A 13,488-nucleotide genomic window follows, 5' to 3' on the forward strand; every position below is an offset into this window, starting at 1 on the left:
CAAGGTTGTCAATATGACAAGTCGGTTAACATACACCGTGATTTAATCTATTTATTATGGAAGTAGACACATTACTATTCCACACAATCTATTCAAGATTTCACTTCATAATAGTTTTGACTTTAACGTAAACCACAGGAGATATCACTTTGTTGCCTTCAGTTGTTGAATTCCCAGAGACACAGCCAACATGGACAATAGTGAAGTATGCTGGGCATTGTATTGTAGTTCAATAACATCTGGAAAGCCACAGGTACTTCCCCCTGCCCTCTGCCATTCTATGGCAAATGGTAAGTAAACTATTTGGTCATGCATCTTTTTCAGTACCATATATAAAGACACCAATCCTTAATTTAAAGTAGTGTTTTACAATGTTTACAAGAAACTGTCTGAAAATAAATCATAATAAATAGAACAGAGAGAATTTTAGAGGAAAGAAGACAACTGAGGATGTAAAGCTCTGCACCAAATCTGATACGCTGAACAATTAGACTAGACTAGAAAAGAACCTGAATGAAAGCAAATCTAAAAATCTAAGAATCATGAATGTCAGCAAATAAAAACACAAACACACTCACACCCGCTAGCCTCAATTAAAAAGTTTTACTGAGACTGAGTAGGTAGAATCACTTTTCATTATCATTCCCACTTCTGTGAAAGGGTTAAGAGGAAACCTTTCTGAACTATACTTCAGCTTTTCAGAAGTTTGCCATAAGCTTGGCCAAACGTTTATATATAAACAATGCAAATATTTTGCACACAGATAACTTGAAGGCTGATTTGGAATAAAGGCAAAGACTTTGTAAATTGTGTTTGAGCAATCTGCATTGTGTTTAATGAAATACATTTCAGTTGTTTAAAAAAAAACCTGAGCTATTACTTCCCTAAACATCTTCTGTAATTATTGTTCTATTAAATGCTCAAAGGTTCAGTTATGGCCAAATTTCCAGGCCCTATTAACTTTAAAGAGATAGTTTTAATTTTTTGGGTGAGCCACAATTCTAAAAAAGGATGTTCCAGAAGTATTATAAAAAAGAGGATATAGATGAAGAAGATGAAGAATTATATTAACCATTAATTGCTGTATTATATATATATATATATATATATATATATATATATATATATATATATATATATATATATATATAACATATATATATAATACATATATTTAGTGACACTAAATATATACCTACTACCCTGGCTTCAGCTGATAAGGAGGAGGACCTGTGGCTTAATGGTTAAGACATCTGCCTAAGATGTAATACAGCACAGGTTCAAATCCCAGTAAGGGTATGGCTAGCTGATGAGAGCTAAATAGCTTGAAATAGATCTATACTAGTCTCCCTTTATTTATTTATCAGCACAAATACAACAAATGTAACAAAAAGGCAACATAAAAATATTGGGTTTCTGTCTGGATGGTCTCTTGTGACGAGCCGAAGGACAGAGAATGGAAGTAGTGATCTTCCTCCCATATTTGGGCATACCGGGGGTTGTAATTCATGTATGTATGTATGCATGTTGTGTGTGTGTGTGTGTGTGTGTGTGTGTATGTGTATGTGTGTGTGTGTGTATATATGTATGTAGCAATAGCAATAGCAGTAGACTTATATACCGCTTCATAGGGCTTTCAGCCCTCTCTAAGCGGTTTACAGAGAGTCAGCATATTGCCCCCAACAATCCGGGTCCTCATTTTACCCACCTCGGAAGGATGGAAGGCTGAGTCAACCCTGAGCCGGTGAGATTTGAACCGCTGAACTGCTGATCTAGCAGTAGCCTGCAGTGCTGCATTTAACCACTGCGCCACCTCGGCTCTTACAATATACAATATATATACAATATATATATAGTATTATATTTGTGCTGATAAATAAATAAAGGGAGACTAGCATAGATCTATTTCAAGCTATTTAGCTCTCATCAGCTAGCCATACCCTTACTGGGATTCGAACCTGTATATATACACATACACATACACATACATATATCAGATTTAAAGATTTGAGAAAATTTGGCAGGAAGTCTAATATTCCTATAATGATAAAACATCATAAAATCGTACCATTATGAATCATGATAACTGAACTACATATTTAGTATTAATAAAGTAAAATTAAGTACCTTCAAGAACAACCTTTAAAATACTTGCCTAATATGTATGTGTATTATTTATGGAAATATATTGGAGTCTCATATCATTTTAAATTATTGTTTTGCAAGAAAAAACAATCAAAGACAGATTAATTCCATGTTTACTCAAATCAACCACTTATATAAGACAGGACATTAGAATGTAATTTTGTTAAAATTTAATGTCTTTAGAAGACATTTAGCATTCCTTGATGAACTCACTGAATAGCAGAGTTCTTTCTTAATCATGCAATAGCAATAGCACTTAAGACTTCTATACCATCCTATAGCGTTTTACAGCACACTCTGAGTAGTTTACAAATGTTAGCATATTGCCCCAACAATCTGGGCCCTCATTTTACCGACTTCAGAAGGATGAGTCAACTTTGAGCCCCTTCAGGATCGAACTCCAGACTGTGGGCAGAGTTAGCCAGCAAAACTGCATTCTAACCACTGCGCTACCAGGGTTCCAGATTAATCCCAATTAACCTTTAATAAGCTGATATTTTGACCTTATTACACAAAGTCTCAATAGAATAAGCAAACAGGTGCCTTACCTGACTTGCTTCCCCAAACGACAATTGGCTTTTTTTCTTCAGATTTTAATTTGTGGGCGATAAGGAATCTCCTAAACCATTCTTCTTTATCTCGACCTGTCCTTGCAAATAAATAAAGCACTTGGTTCTTCTGGGTCCCAGACTTTGCTCCATCCAGAGAGGCTTCACTGTTTTCCTTTTCTAGAGATATTTTTTCCTCTGACGTTTCTTTATCAATCTGGGCTTTGGCCATGAAATTGTCTTGTCTCCCAAGCTCAATGCAGATTGGATACTTTTTATTCCAGACTCGCTTTCGAGCCAAACTTTTGGGAACCAAATAAATCTGCAAACCAAGTTGTGAGAGAGTTTCACGTTTCAGCTCATTAGAGAAGTGACTACAGAATAGTAATGCATTGCCATAATCAAAGAAACAATCAAGTCAAAACAACATTGGGCAAGCTGCCTGCCCAGTATTCAGGAGTGATAAAATATGGATTAGGAACTGTAATTCTGGACAAATTATATTTGGGTTTCTGTTGTATTTTATTTGACAGGTTGGAAAGACTTGGTGTGGGGAAAATCTCTATCAGCCCAGCATTATTATTATTTTTTGCTACTAGACATCCTTTCATGCAAAAACATGGGAAACAAGGCTTAAGGAGTATGGTGGACTGAAGAACAGCCATAGCAAGTTTTACGGGAATGGGTGTGCATATGTGCCGAATAATTGCAATTTCATCAGCAACCATAAAGAGCATGCAATCTTACAAATCAACTGAACTATCCAATGTTTATTTTAAACCATTTTATTCTGGTTATATAAATACTTTAAGATCACAGCAGACAGGGCCAGAGAGGATTTCAGATGGTTGTAGAAACTTCACTCATTCTTTGATGAGACCAGAAGCATAGTAAAATGACAACCTGTCAAACCTGGATAACATCACAGACATGGAGCTGGCATTAAAACAGTACCAATAATTCTGGGAATTAGACAAAAGGGTTTTTGTCTAATGAGTTTCGCTCAATAGGATGATTTCCTTCTATCCACCATTCTTCCCCTCCCCTTTAATGTGAAGAGGCAGGGATCTCAGTAGCAAGAAGATATTATTCCGAGAATTCCTATAAGTTATAGACAAATGATTTCTCCAAGGTTCACAGATCTTATACTTGGCAGCTGTCAACTGTAATAATTCAGACGAAAACAGAACAGAACGGAGAACAGAAATTCAAACAATGCCAGATAGAAATTATTAATTCTGAACTCACCTTACTATCTGTAAGATCATAAATTTTCTGGCTAACGTAGGTAACTTCTGGCTTGGTTTCATTGTATAAAGCTTTTCTGGAAATATTTTTGTTTGGTTTTGAAAGTCTCAGGATGCTTCCTTCCAGTCTCACAAAAATAGAGTGGGTCAACGTAGCATGATAGGTTTCTGGATCATAATTATAGATCTCATTCATCCAGCCCTACAGAAATTAAAGAAATGAAGAGATTTTTCATTTTACGACAAAATTAGTAAACAGTGTTGTTTGCTGACATCTTGAATCATTTTAGTCAGTTGGGCGTATGAGTTGATTTGAGTTTGAGTTAAGATTGTAACTTTCACATTTCCTACATAGCAAAAGTCTTCCAAAAGATCTAGAGGACATTTTATTAGTGAAGGCTGACCTAAAAGAAATCCCAACAAAAAAAAGTTTATTTTACCTTTGGAAAAATATATTGTACATATACTGTGTTTGTCAGAATAAGAGTAGCTGATACCCGTATTTCACATCAGGTTCAGAGGTTGGCTCCTACCGGTTCGGACCGGTTCAGCCAAGGAGGTAGTAACTTGGCCTGCCATGCCCCCAAACCAGTTCTATTGGTGAGGCCGCCATCTTGATTTTCAGTTCTGCGCATGCGTAGAACAATCTTCATTGCAAAGATTTTTTTTTTTTCCTGTTATAACATTGTGTGCATACACAGACCTTTTTAGGTCTGCATTCACCCAGTGTGCGCATTCGGCGTGCGCGCGAGCAAAGCGAGAATGTGCGTGCAAATTTTTTCTGCGCCGAACTGGCAGTAATGCCGGCAGCAACCCACCCCTGAGCAGGTTGAATGCACTTCTATAATTACTGGAAAGAGATAGATTTTTAAATATCAAAACTGGATTGAGATAGACAGGGAAGGATGGCATAAGATGGTGTATATGGAATGCTTGCTTGTTTCTTCCTAATTAGCAAGTCATGAATCAGTCAAAAATATAACTCAATAGTTGTACTGGGAAGGAAGATACCTATAAAGGATACCAGGCACTCCAAATTCTCAAGAACTGTATTTCTTACACATAGTTTTCACTTCCCCTGTATATGTCATATCTTGTCCTTAACATGCTATGGAAACACCCATCATGCAATTCTAATACGGTATGTCCATTTTCATTCATGTTAGAGATAAGCAGTGTTACAAAAGCCAGATGCTACAATTCAACCTCCTAATCTTCTGAATGACTGCTTTACATGAGGTCACCCACTAATTCCATGATACCATTCAAACAGATGCAGCTGAAATCTTTGGCTTTGGAATATACTAGTTAAGAGTGGGAATAAGAGTGGGATTCTTTCAAGGGCAAACCACTCTTACTTTAAAACCACACCAAACTCTAAACATGACTCAAAAATTCATTGCCAAAATTGGTCCAGTTTGTTACTAAAAATTGGTAGTGCATTATGAGGGTGCTAGAGGGTAGGAGATGAACTGTGACTGGCCCTTCTGTCTTAGGTCATACAGTATGATCCTAAGCATAATAGGACTCCTTGGTCAGGCTGCAGTGTATATAAGACTGTTTAAAAAAAAATTGTATAGATAAGGAATTGACAATTATTGTAATAAAATTGGCAGGCTCTTTCTTTGCTACACACAACTTGCTGCAAGCAAGCCTCCAGCCTCCAAGTGGTAGTGTTACTTCCTTTCCCTCTAATATTACAACCCTCTTTGTATTCCTTTTATATCTTCTTTATATTCCAGGCTTAAAAGAAACAAATTCTTAAATGAAGCAAAATAGAAAAAAAACCCATCCAAACCAGTACTATAGAAATAAAGAAGAAAAATTTAATCCATAGGTAAAAAAAGAAGTAGAAGAAAAACTAATCCACTTTAAAAAATAGGAAATATTTGTAAAAATTCCATCGGTAAAAGAAAAGTAAAAAAGGATAACACGCTGTCCAATGTAGTTTAATTTTGCCGCTTATTTTCTTCTGTTTCCAAATTTAATTTAGCTTTAATTTTTTTTGGGGGGGGCAGTCTCTTTTATAACAATAAGATTTCCTCACACACTTTCTCTTTCCGCTTTCTTCCGGTTCTGGAGCTGTCCCAACTTCAGCAGCTTTTGGCTGCACTTCTGTCGCCGGCAAGAAGAGATTCTCTTTGATCAATCAGGGACTTTGCGATGTCCCTGAGATCAGCAAGACGTACTCTTCCCTGTCACCATCTCTTTGGGACGGTTTAGGTCCAAAAGGACCGTCCAGCGGCAAAAGTATCAACTGCGATCTCGGAGCTCCGAGATCGCACGTTGTGTCGTTGCAACATCAGCTCCTGTCTTTACTTCACCCAACATCTTGAAGCATGTGATCACCTTTTCTGTTCAGGAGCTCAAGCCATGTGATTCTGTCCACCATTAAACTGTCTTTCCAAGCACCCTCCATGTTTCCAGTGTCTTTTTCCCCACTTGGAATTGAACCCAGAAGGACATTTCTTCCAACAATATGTTTAGGGCCTCATATTCCACAGATAAAGACTATATTGCACAATTAAAGCTGAACTGTAGCATTTTCCCACCTGCCTCCAGGTGTGCTTGAGAAGTTACCAAGGGTGACCATTTGAGGGCCCTTAGCTCTAACAGATCTGTCACTGGATCCCCTGGGCAACTGACCAATAACAGATTGAACAATGGAGGTCAGGTCTGCTCACACCCAGGCTCCATTACTTCCTGGACAAAATCTCTTTCAAGGTTACAAACCATCCTTACATGGAACAAGGAATCAGGTTTTTTTTCTTCCAGTGCCATACCTAGAGTTTCAACTGAAAACTTCCCCTACAACAGTTGCATTTATCAATACTATTCTGAATTTCAGAAGCAGTTGGTTAGTAACATGGTGTTAAACAAAGCTGACTTTGCTTGTCAGAAGGGTCCCAAAAAAGAGATCACGTGACTCTGGGACACTGCAACAGTCGTAAGTATGAGTCAGTTGCCAAGCATCCAAATTTTGATCACGTGACCACAGGGATGCTTCAATGTCTAAGTGTGAAAAGTTGTAACTTCGAATGGTCACTAAATGAACTGTTGTAAATCAAGGACTACCTATATATTAGGCTACAGTTCCCAAAATCGCCAGCCCACAGGAGTGTGTACTGCCTAGCAGTAATGTGAAAACTAAGCTATGCTCAGAATGGAAAGATCAAAAAGTGGTCCAAAGTACTGTATGTAGGGCAGAGTGTCTCAATTTTGGGAATTTCTAAACTAGCCATTCCTTCAATATGAATAATCCCAGGTTAAAGATACATTCAGTTTAAAAGAATTGCAGAGAGTTACTACAGTACATTCATATCCTGCATATTCTGAACCGCCCTTTTTTTGCCAAGGTATGTAAAATGCCACACAATCCAAATAAATATACCATCCATAGGAAAAGATTATTCTCCAAGGGTACATGAGTCATACCAAATGACATATGTAAATCTAATAAACTTGTTCCAGGAAACAACCAACTTAGAAATATTATGCAAATCCAATCAAGAAAAGTTTAACAGCATTCTGAACTTTTGTCAATAGTAATTTGAGGGTTTGGGGCTTCACACAAGATTTGATATAAAAAAGCACAAGAATGTCCACGGACATGAAAGAAAATATTGTGCTTTCTTTCTCTGATAAAGGTCATTCTAATATTTTATTTGTGCTTTTCCCTTCTCTGTCCCCCCTGCACTCTCTCTTTTTTATCAGTAACCATACAACAACCATCTGTGCAGCTATGAAGCCAAAATATTTCCCTATAATTCTTCATGTTATTATTTGGTAAACTTTTTTTCTTTCAGTCCTTACTAAAATGATTAGAATCTATAGAATAACCTCAGAGTGGGTGCTGGAGGGTAAATTATTGTGGCTTCATCCTATTTCTTTGCTTATGTATGCCTGTATATCAAATTAACTCATTAATTTATAGAACTTCTAATTTTCATCTAATTCTTTTTGTATGTTTATAGGATATTTGCAGAGCTACTAATTTTCTATGGTAAAGTACCGTATTATTCACTCCATAAGATGCACCTGACCATAAGACACACCTAGGTTTAGAGGAGGAAAACAAGAAACAAAACATCATGCAGAGCCTGAGAGGACCAAACATAGGTAGGTGTCCTCTCATGTGCCTATTACCTATTACCTCTACCTATTAACTCCTGCACTGTGAAAAAGAGACAGAAGACGCAGGCAATAACAAAGACAGAAGAAGTGTACAAGTGCTTCTTATGGAGCAAAAAATATGGTAAATCTTGAGTTCATTTTGGATTATTCCACAAAAAGAATCAGAAGTATCAATTCCCTAACTAGTAGGTCAATTGTACATTAATCAGCTGTGCGCCCATAACACTTCAATTAAGACATGGTGCCTGTCTTCCAGAATGAGGTTCGTCCTGAGATCCTTGACAATATCCCAAAGGCTTTTAAAGACTTGGCTCTTCTCCCAAACATTTGGTGGTTGGACCTCCTTGTGGGTGTTGGACATGTTTGTGTGGTTGGCCATCTTGTTACTGTTGTATTCTAGTTTTAATTGCATATTACTATTTTTGTTTTTATGCTATGAGCTGACCTGAGTTGACTGGAGTGAGGGGATGCCTGTCAAATTAAATAAATGCTCCTTTGTATCAGCTCTTGGCTGAATGTATGTGAGATTTGGGGTGAGTTCTGGCTTCAGTTACTGCCGGTTTGCTCAGGGACGCCCTTTGGGAGCGTCTGCACTATGTGCACATGCGCAGTAATAAAAAAATTGCTAAAACAAGATGGCAGCCCTTATGGTGCCGCTGATAGAACTGGTTCAGGGGCGTGGCCGGCCGAGTTACGACCTTCTCAGCCGAACAGGTCCGAACCAGTAGAAACCCACCTTTGGTGACAGCAGTACTTCTATATACAGAAGCTGATTAATAGCTCCATGGTACTTCCACGGTGATGAGGGGACAATACTCTCCGACCACAAAGGACAACAGCAAAGTTGAGAGAGCAACAGGATATGATACATAGCAGATACAAAACCTATGGGGAATACCTTGTTGTTAATGACAGAGCATGTAGAATAACAAGTATCTTACATACATAGAAAAGAAACACGAAGGCAAAACTTGATTTTACATTTTCTTTCATAAAGTTTAATAGCAATTCAGATCTATCAAAAAGAAACACCATCATTTTAGACACTAAAATAGTATCCTGGAATACTTGCAGTTCTTGTAGGCAGAACTTTCTATTTTGCTGCCCCAGCAAATCTGCACACCAGGCTTATCACAGAAACATGGAAAACTGAACAATGCATTTCTACAAATTGCATAAACCTCTTAAAAATCAAATCATGGGCACTACTGGAACAGTCTTTTGAGGATGAAGAAAAGATTCTAAGCCTTTTTATAAAAAAATACTAGAATTAACTTTCAGTACACAAATTAAATTCATGCCTATGCTTGCATGAAGAAGTGTACATTATTAAAAATAGTTATTAAAAACATTTTTCAAATATTATACTACACTATGTGAGTTATAATTATAGTAAATGAAGAGTGACTAATGTGTGGCTTTCCAGATGTTTCTTGTCTTAGACTTTCCAGAACTTTTTGACCATGTTGGCTGCAGCTACTGGGAATTGGGAGTTCAGCAACATCTGGAGGGCTATAATTTTCCCATTCTTTACATAAATTATTTCTAAATCCCTTCCTTTTAATCAGTAGTCACCGTCTCTTCTAGATCTAGTCCACTTCAATTTAGCATCCCATAGAATTTCCCAATCTAAATATGACAGCTTGTGTGTTGCCAAAATACTGTTATTTTGCCATATTGTTACCGTGATGTAGTCACAAGTTAGGAATATAAATCTTTTTTTGAAAAAAAAAACTAATATGAATAAAGGAATCAAGAATTAAATGCTGTGAAAAACAGTATTGTTCCCAAAATAATCTCTAAAGACTGCTGATATTCTACTTGGCTGCAGTTTGGGACATCGAAATATTTAATCAAGAGAGTCTAATTTGAATGTGAATTGATATGCAATTCTATTTAATCTGAGGTTTTGGAATGAACAGGGGGAAGGACAAACTAACAAAAAGCTGTACTATTTTTTGTGGGATATTAAAGAAAAACATAGTGAGTGCGAAGTCCCAAAACAGGATGGGATAAAGCTATGCTTAACGATTTATATTTTAAAAAAATTGAATAAAGAAAGAGATACGTCTCATAAGCATTCATTTTTATCTGAAAAAGTATATGAATACTAAGAAAATTGTTGGAAAGCGAAGGTTATGCATGGAGAGTGACTCTTAATGAATTTTCATACTTTAAAAAGTTGGAAAAACCTAGATCATCCATCTATTACTTCAGTGTATAAGCCATTCCATTTCAAGAGAATCCATGTGATTTACACTACATTTTAATAAGATGTAAAATAATTAGTTATGTTAAATAACTAATATTTAACAAGATGAGAAACAAAAATCAGTATGAATATAACCAATTAGTAGATGTATTGCCATGTGAACATAGCATGATAGTAATGATTATGTATCCAATTGCTTTTTTGAAGATCCATATTTTACGCCTCTCCAGCAATGTAGTAAGAACAGAAGGGACATCATCAAGCAGGCTCAAGCTGAGAATCCTTGGAGATGACATTCCCTCAATAATGGGACTCTCAACAAGCTGTCTTTCCCAGTTTTTACTGGGTTGGCAAATTCAACTCAAAGAAGGTAGTCTGCCCAAGCCTTGAGCCATACAAGACTTTAAAGCTTATAATCAGCCCACCGAATGGCATTCAGAAGTTAACTGCAGCTCCCATAGCAGCAATGTTACATGATAAACACATCCATAATTGGTTTGGCCACTCTGAGCTGCACCAACTGAAGCATCTGAACAGTCTTCAAGAGAGTCCCATGTAGATCACAGCCATAAGGTGACAAGGGCATAAGAGAGTAAAGCCTCTTGATTCAGGAAATATCACAACTGACATACAAAATACAACTGTGCAAAGGCCTCCCTGGCCATGGCCTGTGCCTGCTGTTCAAGCAGAAGCCATGTTAAAGCAGACCCCCAGGGTTATGAGTCAGCTCTGCTTAGGGGAGTGCCACCTTCCAAATCAACTTCCAAATCCTTTGAGTTCTGTCTTAAAAACTTTCATTCCCCCCGTTTTGATAGCATTCAGTGGCCCAGCAGACAATCTTGTGGCTCAGTTTTCCTAACAGGGACTGAGTCTCTTTAATGCTGTTCAGTTATTCATAAATGCAATAAGAGTGGAGAAGAAAGCTTGTTTTACTGGTCTTACTGCCACAGTAAATGCTAGAATGACCTCTAATCCGTGTTCAGTTAAATTCATCATTCTTCTTTACACACGTGTTGCTCTAAGCATGTCTTCTGTCACCAGCAGTGGGATTAACTTACCTTCCCTACTGGATCACAAATGTGAGCGTGTGCATGTGCAGAAGCTCGTGCATTACATTGGAGTGGGTGGGCGGAGCCTCCCACAGCTGCCACTACCAGTTCGCCCGAACCGGAGAGAACCGGCTGAATACCACCTGTCTGTCACTCTATTTTCATGGATCAGCAACAAAGGAGAGACTGCTCAGAAGCCATTCACCAAGCACTGTTGTCAGTTAGGTATCTAGCTATGTCAGATGGAGGTGGTACATCCATCCTTGTTCTCCTTGATCTTTCATTGGCTTTCACTACTTCATTACTACAGTATCCTCTGGGGACTGGAGGTGGGGAACACTAGTGGTTTGCTTCTTTTCTCTGGGGCTGATTTCAACCAGTGTTGTTTGAAGGGAAATAGATTTTTTTCCATGCCTTTCCTTTGTGGGGCCATTATGTGCCATCAAGTTTCTGTTTTCTTCCAATAACCATTTAGATATTAGGGCACTGGAGGATTTTACTCGCTCTTCCTTCTTCTATATTACAGTATATGGAATTTCTGGGTAAGATCATCTACTGCTTTGGGATTTGGTCTCATCAGTACAGGTAGTCCTCGAGGTATGACAGCCCTTTTACGACTATCTGAAGTTATGAATGCACCCCAAAAATGTACTTACAACAGGAGTTCAAATTTGCAACCAACAAGTAAGCTGTACAGTCATGTCACCTGAATTCAGTCACTTCTGAAGTAGCAGCCATTTTTAGATCCGTGACTTCTTTTGGGACCCAGAAATCACCTGTGGTTACAACAGGTGATTTTCAAGATCCATGTGGTTGTGTGCATTCCCCCCCCCGCCCCAATCAGGGACTCTGCAGCTAGCATGCTTTTATTTTTCTCCTCATTGATGCCCTGTGGAGAACCAGAGGAGTGAATCTCTTGTGGCTGTTCTTGTTGCTTCTTTCGTTGCTATTGCCTTGAGGACTGGAGTACTGTAATTGCTTTTGTAAGTGCTTTAAAATTTTCTTTTACATTATAGTACTGAGCGTGTTTTAAGTACTTTACAAACTATTGCTTATTTGTAAGTATTTTACAAAGCTGAAGACTTTTTTTATTACTGTATTTGTGTTTGCTTTGGAATTGCTTCCAGAAATACTAGCCAGCGTCTAGAGAAAGCAGATTCAATAACTATAAAGTTCCTTTGCATTCTAATGCATTCGTGTTTGCATGTACTTTGAGATTGCTTGCAGAAAGTTCCTTTGCAGGATCCAATCTATGTCAGTCACCGAGATCAGAGGTTTACTCTTTTGAGCTTTCAGACTTGTGCTGGAGCCCATCCTCAGGGAATTTCTCACTCACCAGAATTTTCCTTTGCATTCTACTTTATTGTGTTTGTGTTAGCTTTGTGGATTAGTGTGTACTACTGTAGATTGCTTGTAGAACAGCTGATGGTTGGGTGGCAGTGGTTCCCTCCAGAGGCTCCACCCCAATTTAAGTCCAGGCACCTGGGTGGAGGCACTATGGTTTGGAAGCAGAAGGCCGCCTTGCCTCGCCAGAAGAGCTGATAGGCAAGCAGAAGCGGTTTCCCGCAGAGGCTCCACACCAGGAACCATGCAAAATCTCTAAACCTCTTGGTTCATTTAATGATCACACAGGTCATTTAACGAACTGAAGCAATCAGCAAGCCTGATCTTCATTCACCTAATGGCATGGTTGATTTGCTTAATGATCATGGTTGTAACAATGAGACTTATTCATTTTACTACAGTTTTGACTTACGACCCTAATGGGCAGGCTCTATTAGGGTCATACTTAGGTTTAGGTTTAGGTTTAGTTTTATTTATATGCCGCCCTATTCCCAGCGGAACTCAGGGCGGTGCACAAACCCAAGGGGGGAAAGGGAAACACAAAAACTACAAATACAAGCATTTAAAAATAACCAACAGCCACACAAATCGAGAGGGGAAGGGAACTCATCAATCCCAGGCCTGCCGACACAGCCAGGTTTTAACGGCTTTTCGGAAGGCTTGCAGAGAGGTGAGGGTCCGAATCTCTGCGGGGAGTTCATTCCAAAGGGCCGGAGCTGCCACAGAGAAGGCCCTCCCCCGGGTAGTAGCCAGATGGCATTGGCTGGTAGATGGAACCCGGAGGAGGCCAGCCCTGTGTGATCTAATGG

General features: G+C 38.4%; 1 protein-coding gene across 5 annotated transcripts in view; it reads right to left on the minus strand.

The window, feature by feature from the left end:
* Positions 1–13,488, minus strand: part of TEX2 (testis expressed 2) — a 107,519-nt gene that overhangs the window by 34,026 nt on the left and 60,005 nt on the right. For all 5 annotated transcript variants that reach the window (XM_032209498.1, XM_032209496.1, XM_032209500.1 and 2 more), the window contains exons 3-4: positions 3,942–4,142; positions 2,694–3,015 (exon numbers count right to left, since the gene is read on the minus strand). In XM_032209498.1, the coding sequence (XP_032065389.1) occupies positions 2,694–3,015; positions 3,942–4,142 (523 nt within the window). The remainder of the gene's footprint in view (positions 1–2,693; positions 3,016–3,941; positions 4,143–13,488) is intronic.

This window comes from Thamnophis elegans, chromosome 2 (assembly GCF_009769535.1).
Source record: "Thamnophis elegans isolate rThaEle1 chromosome 2, rThaEle1.pri, whole genome shotgun sequence".
NCBI classification, from domain to species: domain Eukaryota; kingdom Metazoa; phylum Chordata; class Lepidosauria; order Squamata; family Colubridae; genus Thamnophis; species Thamnophis elegans.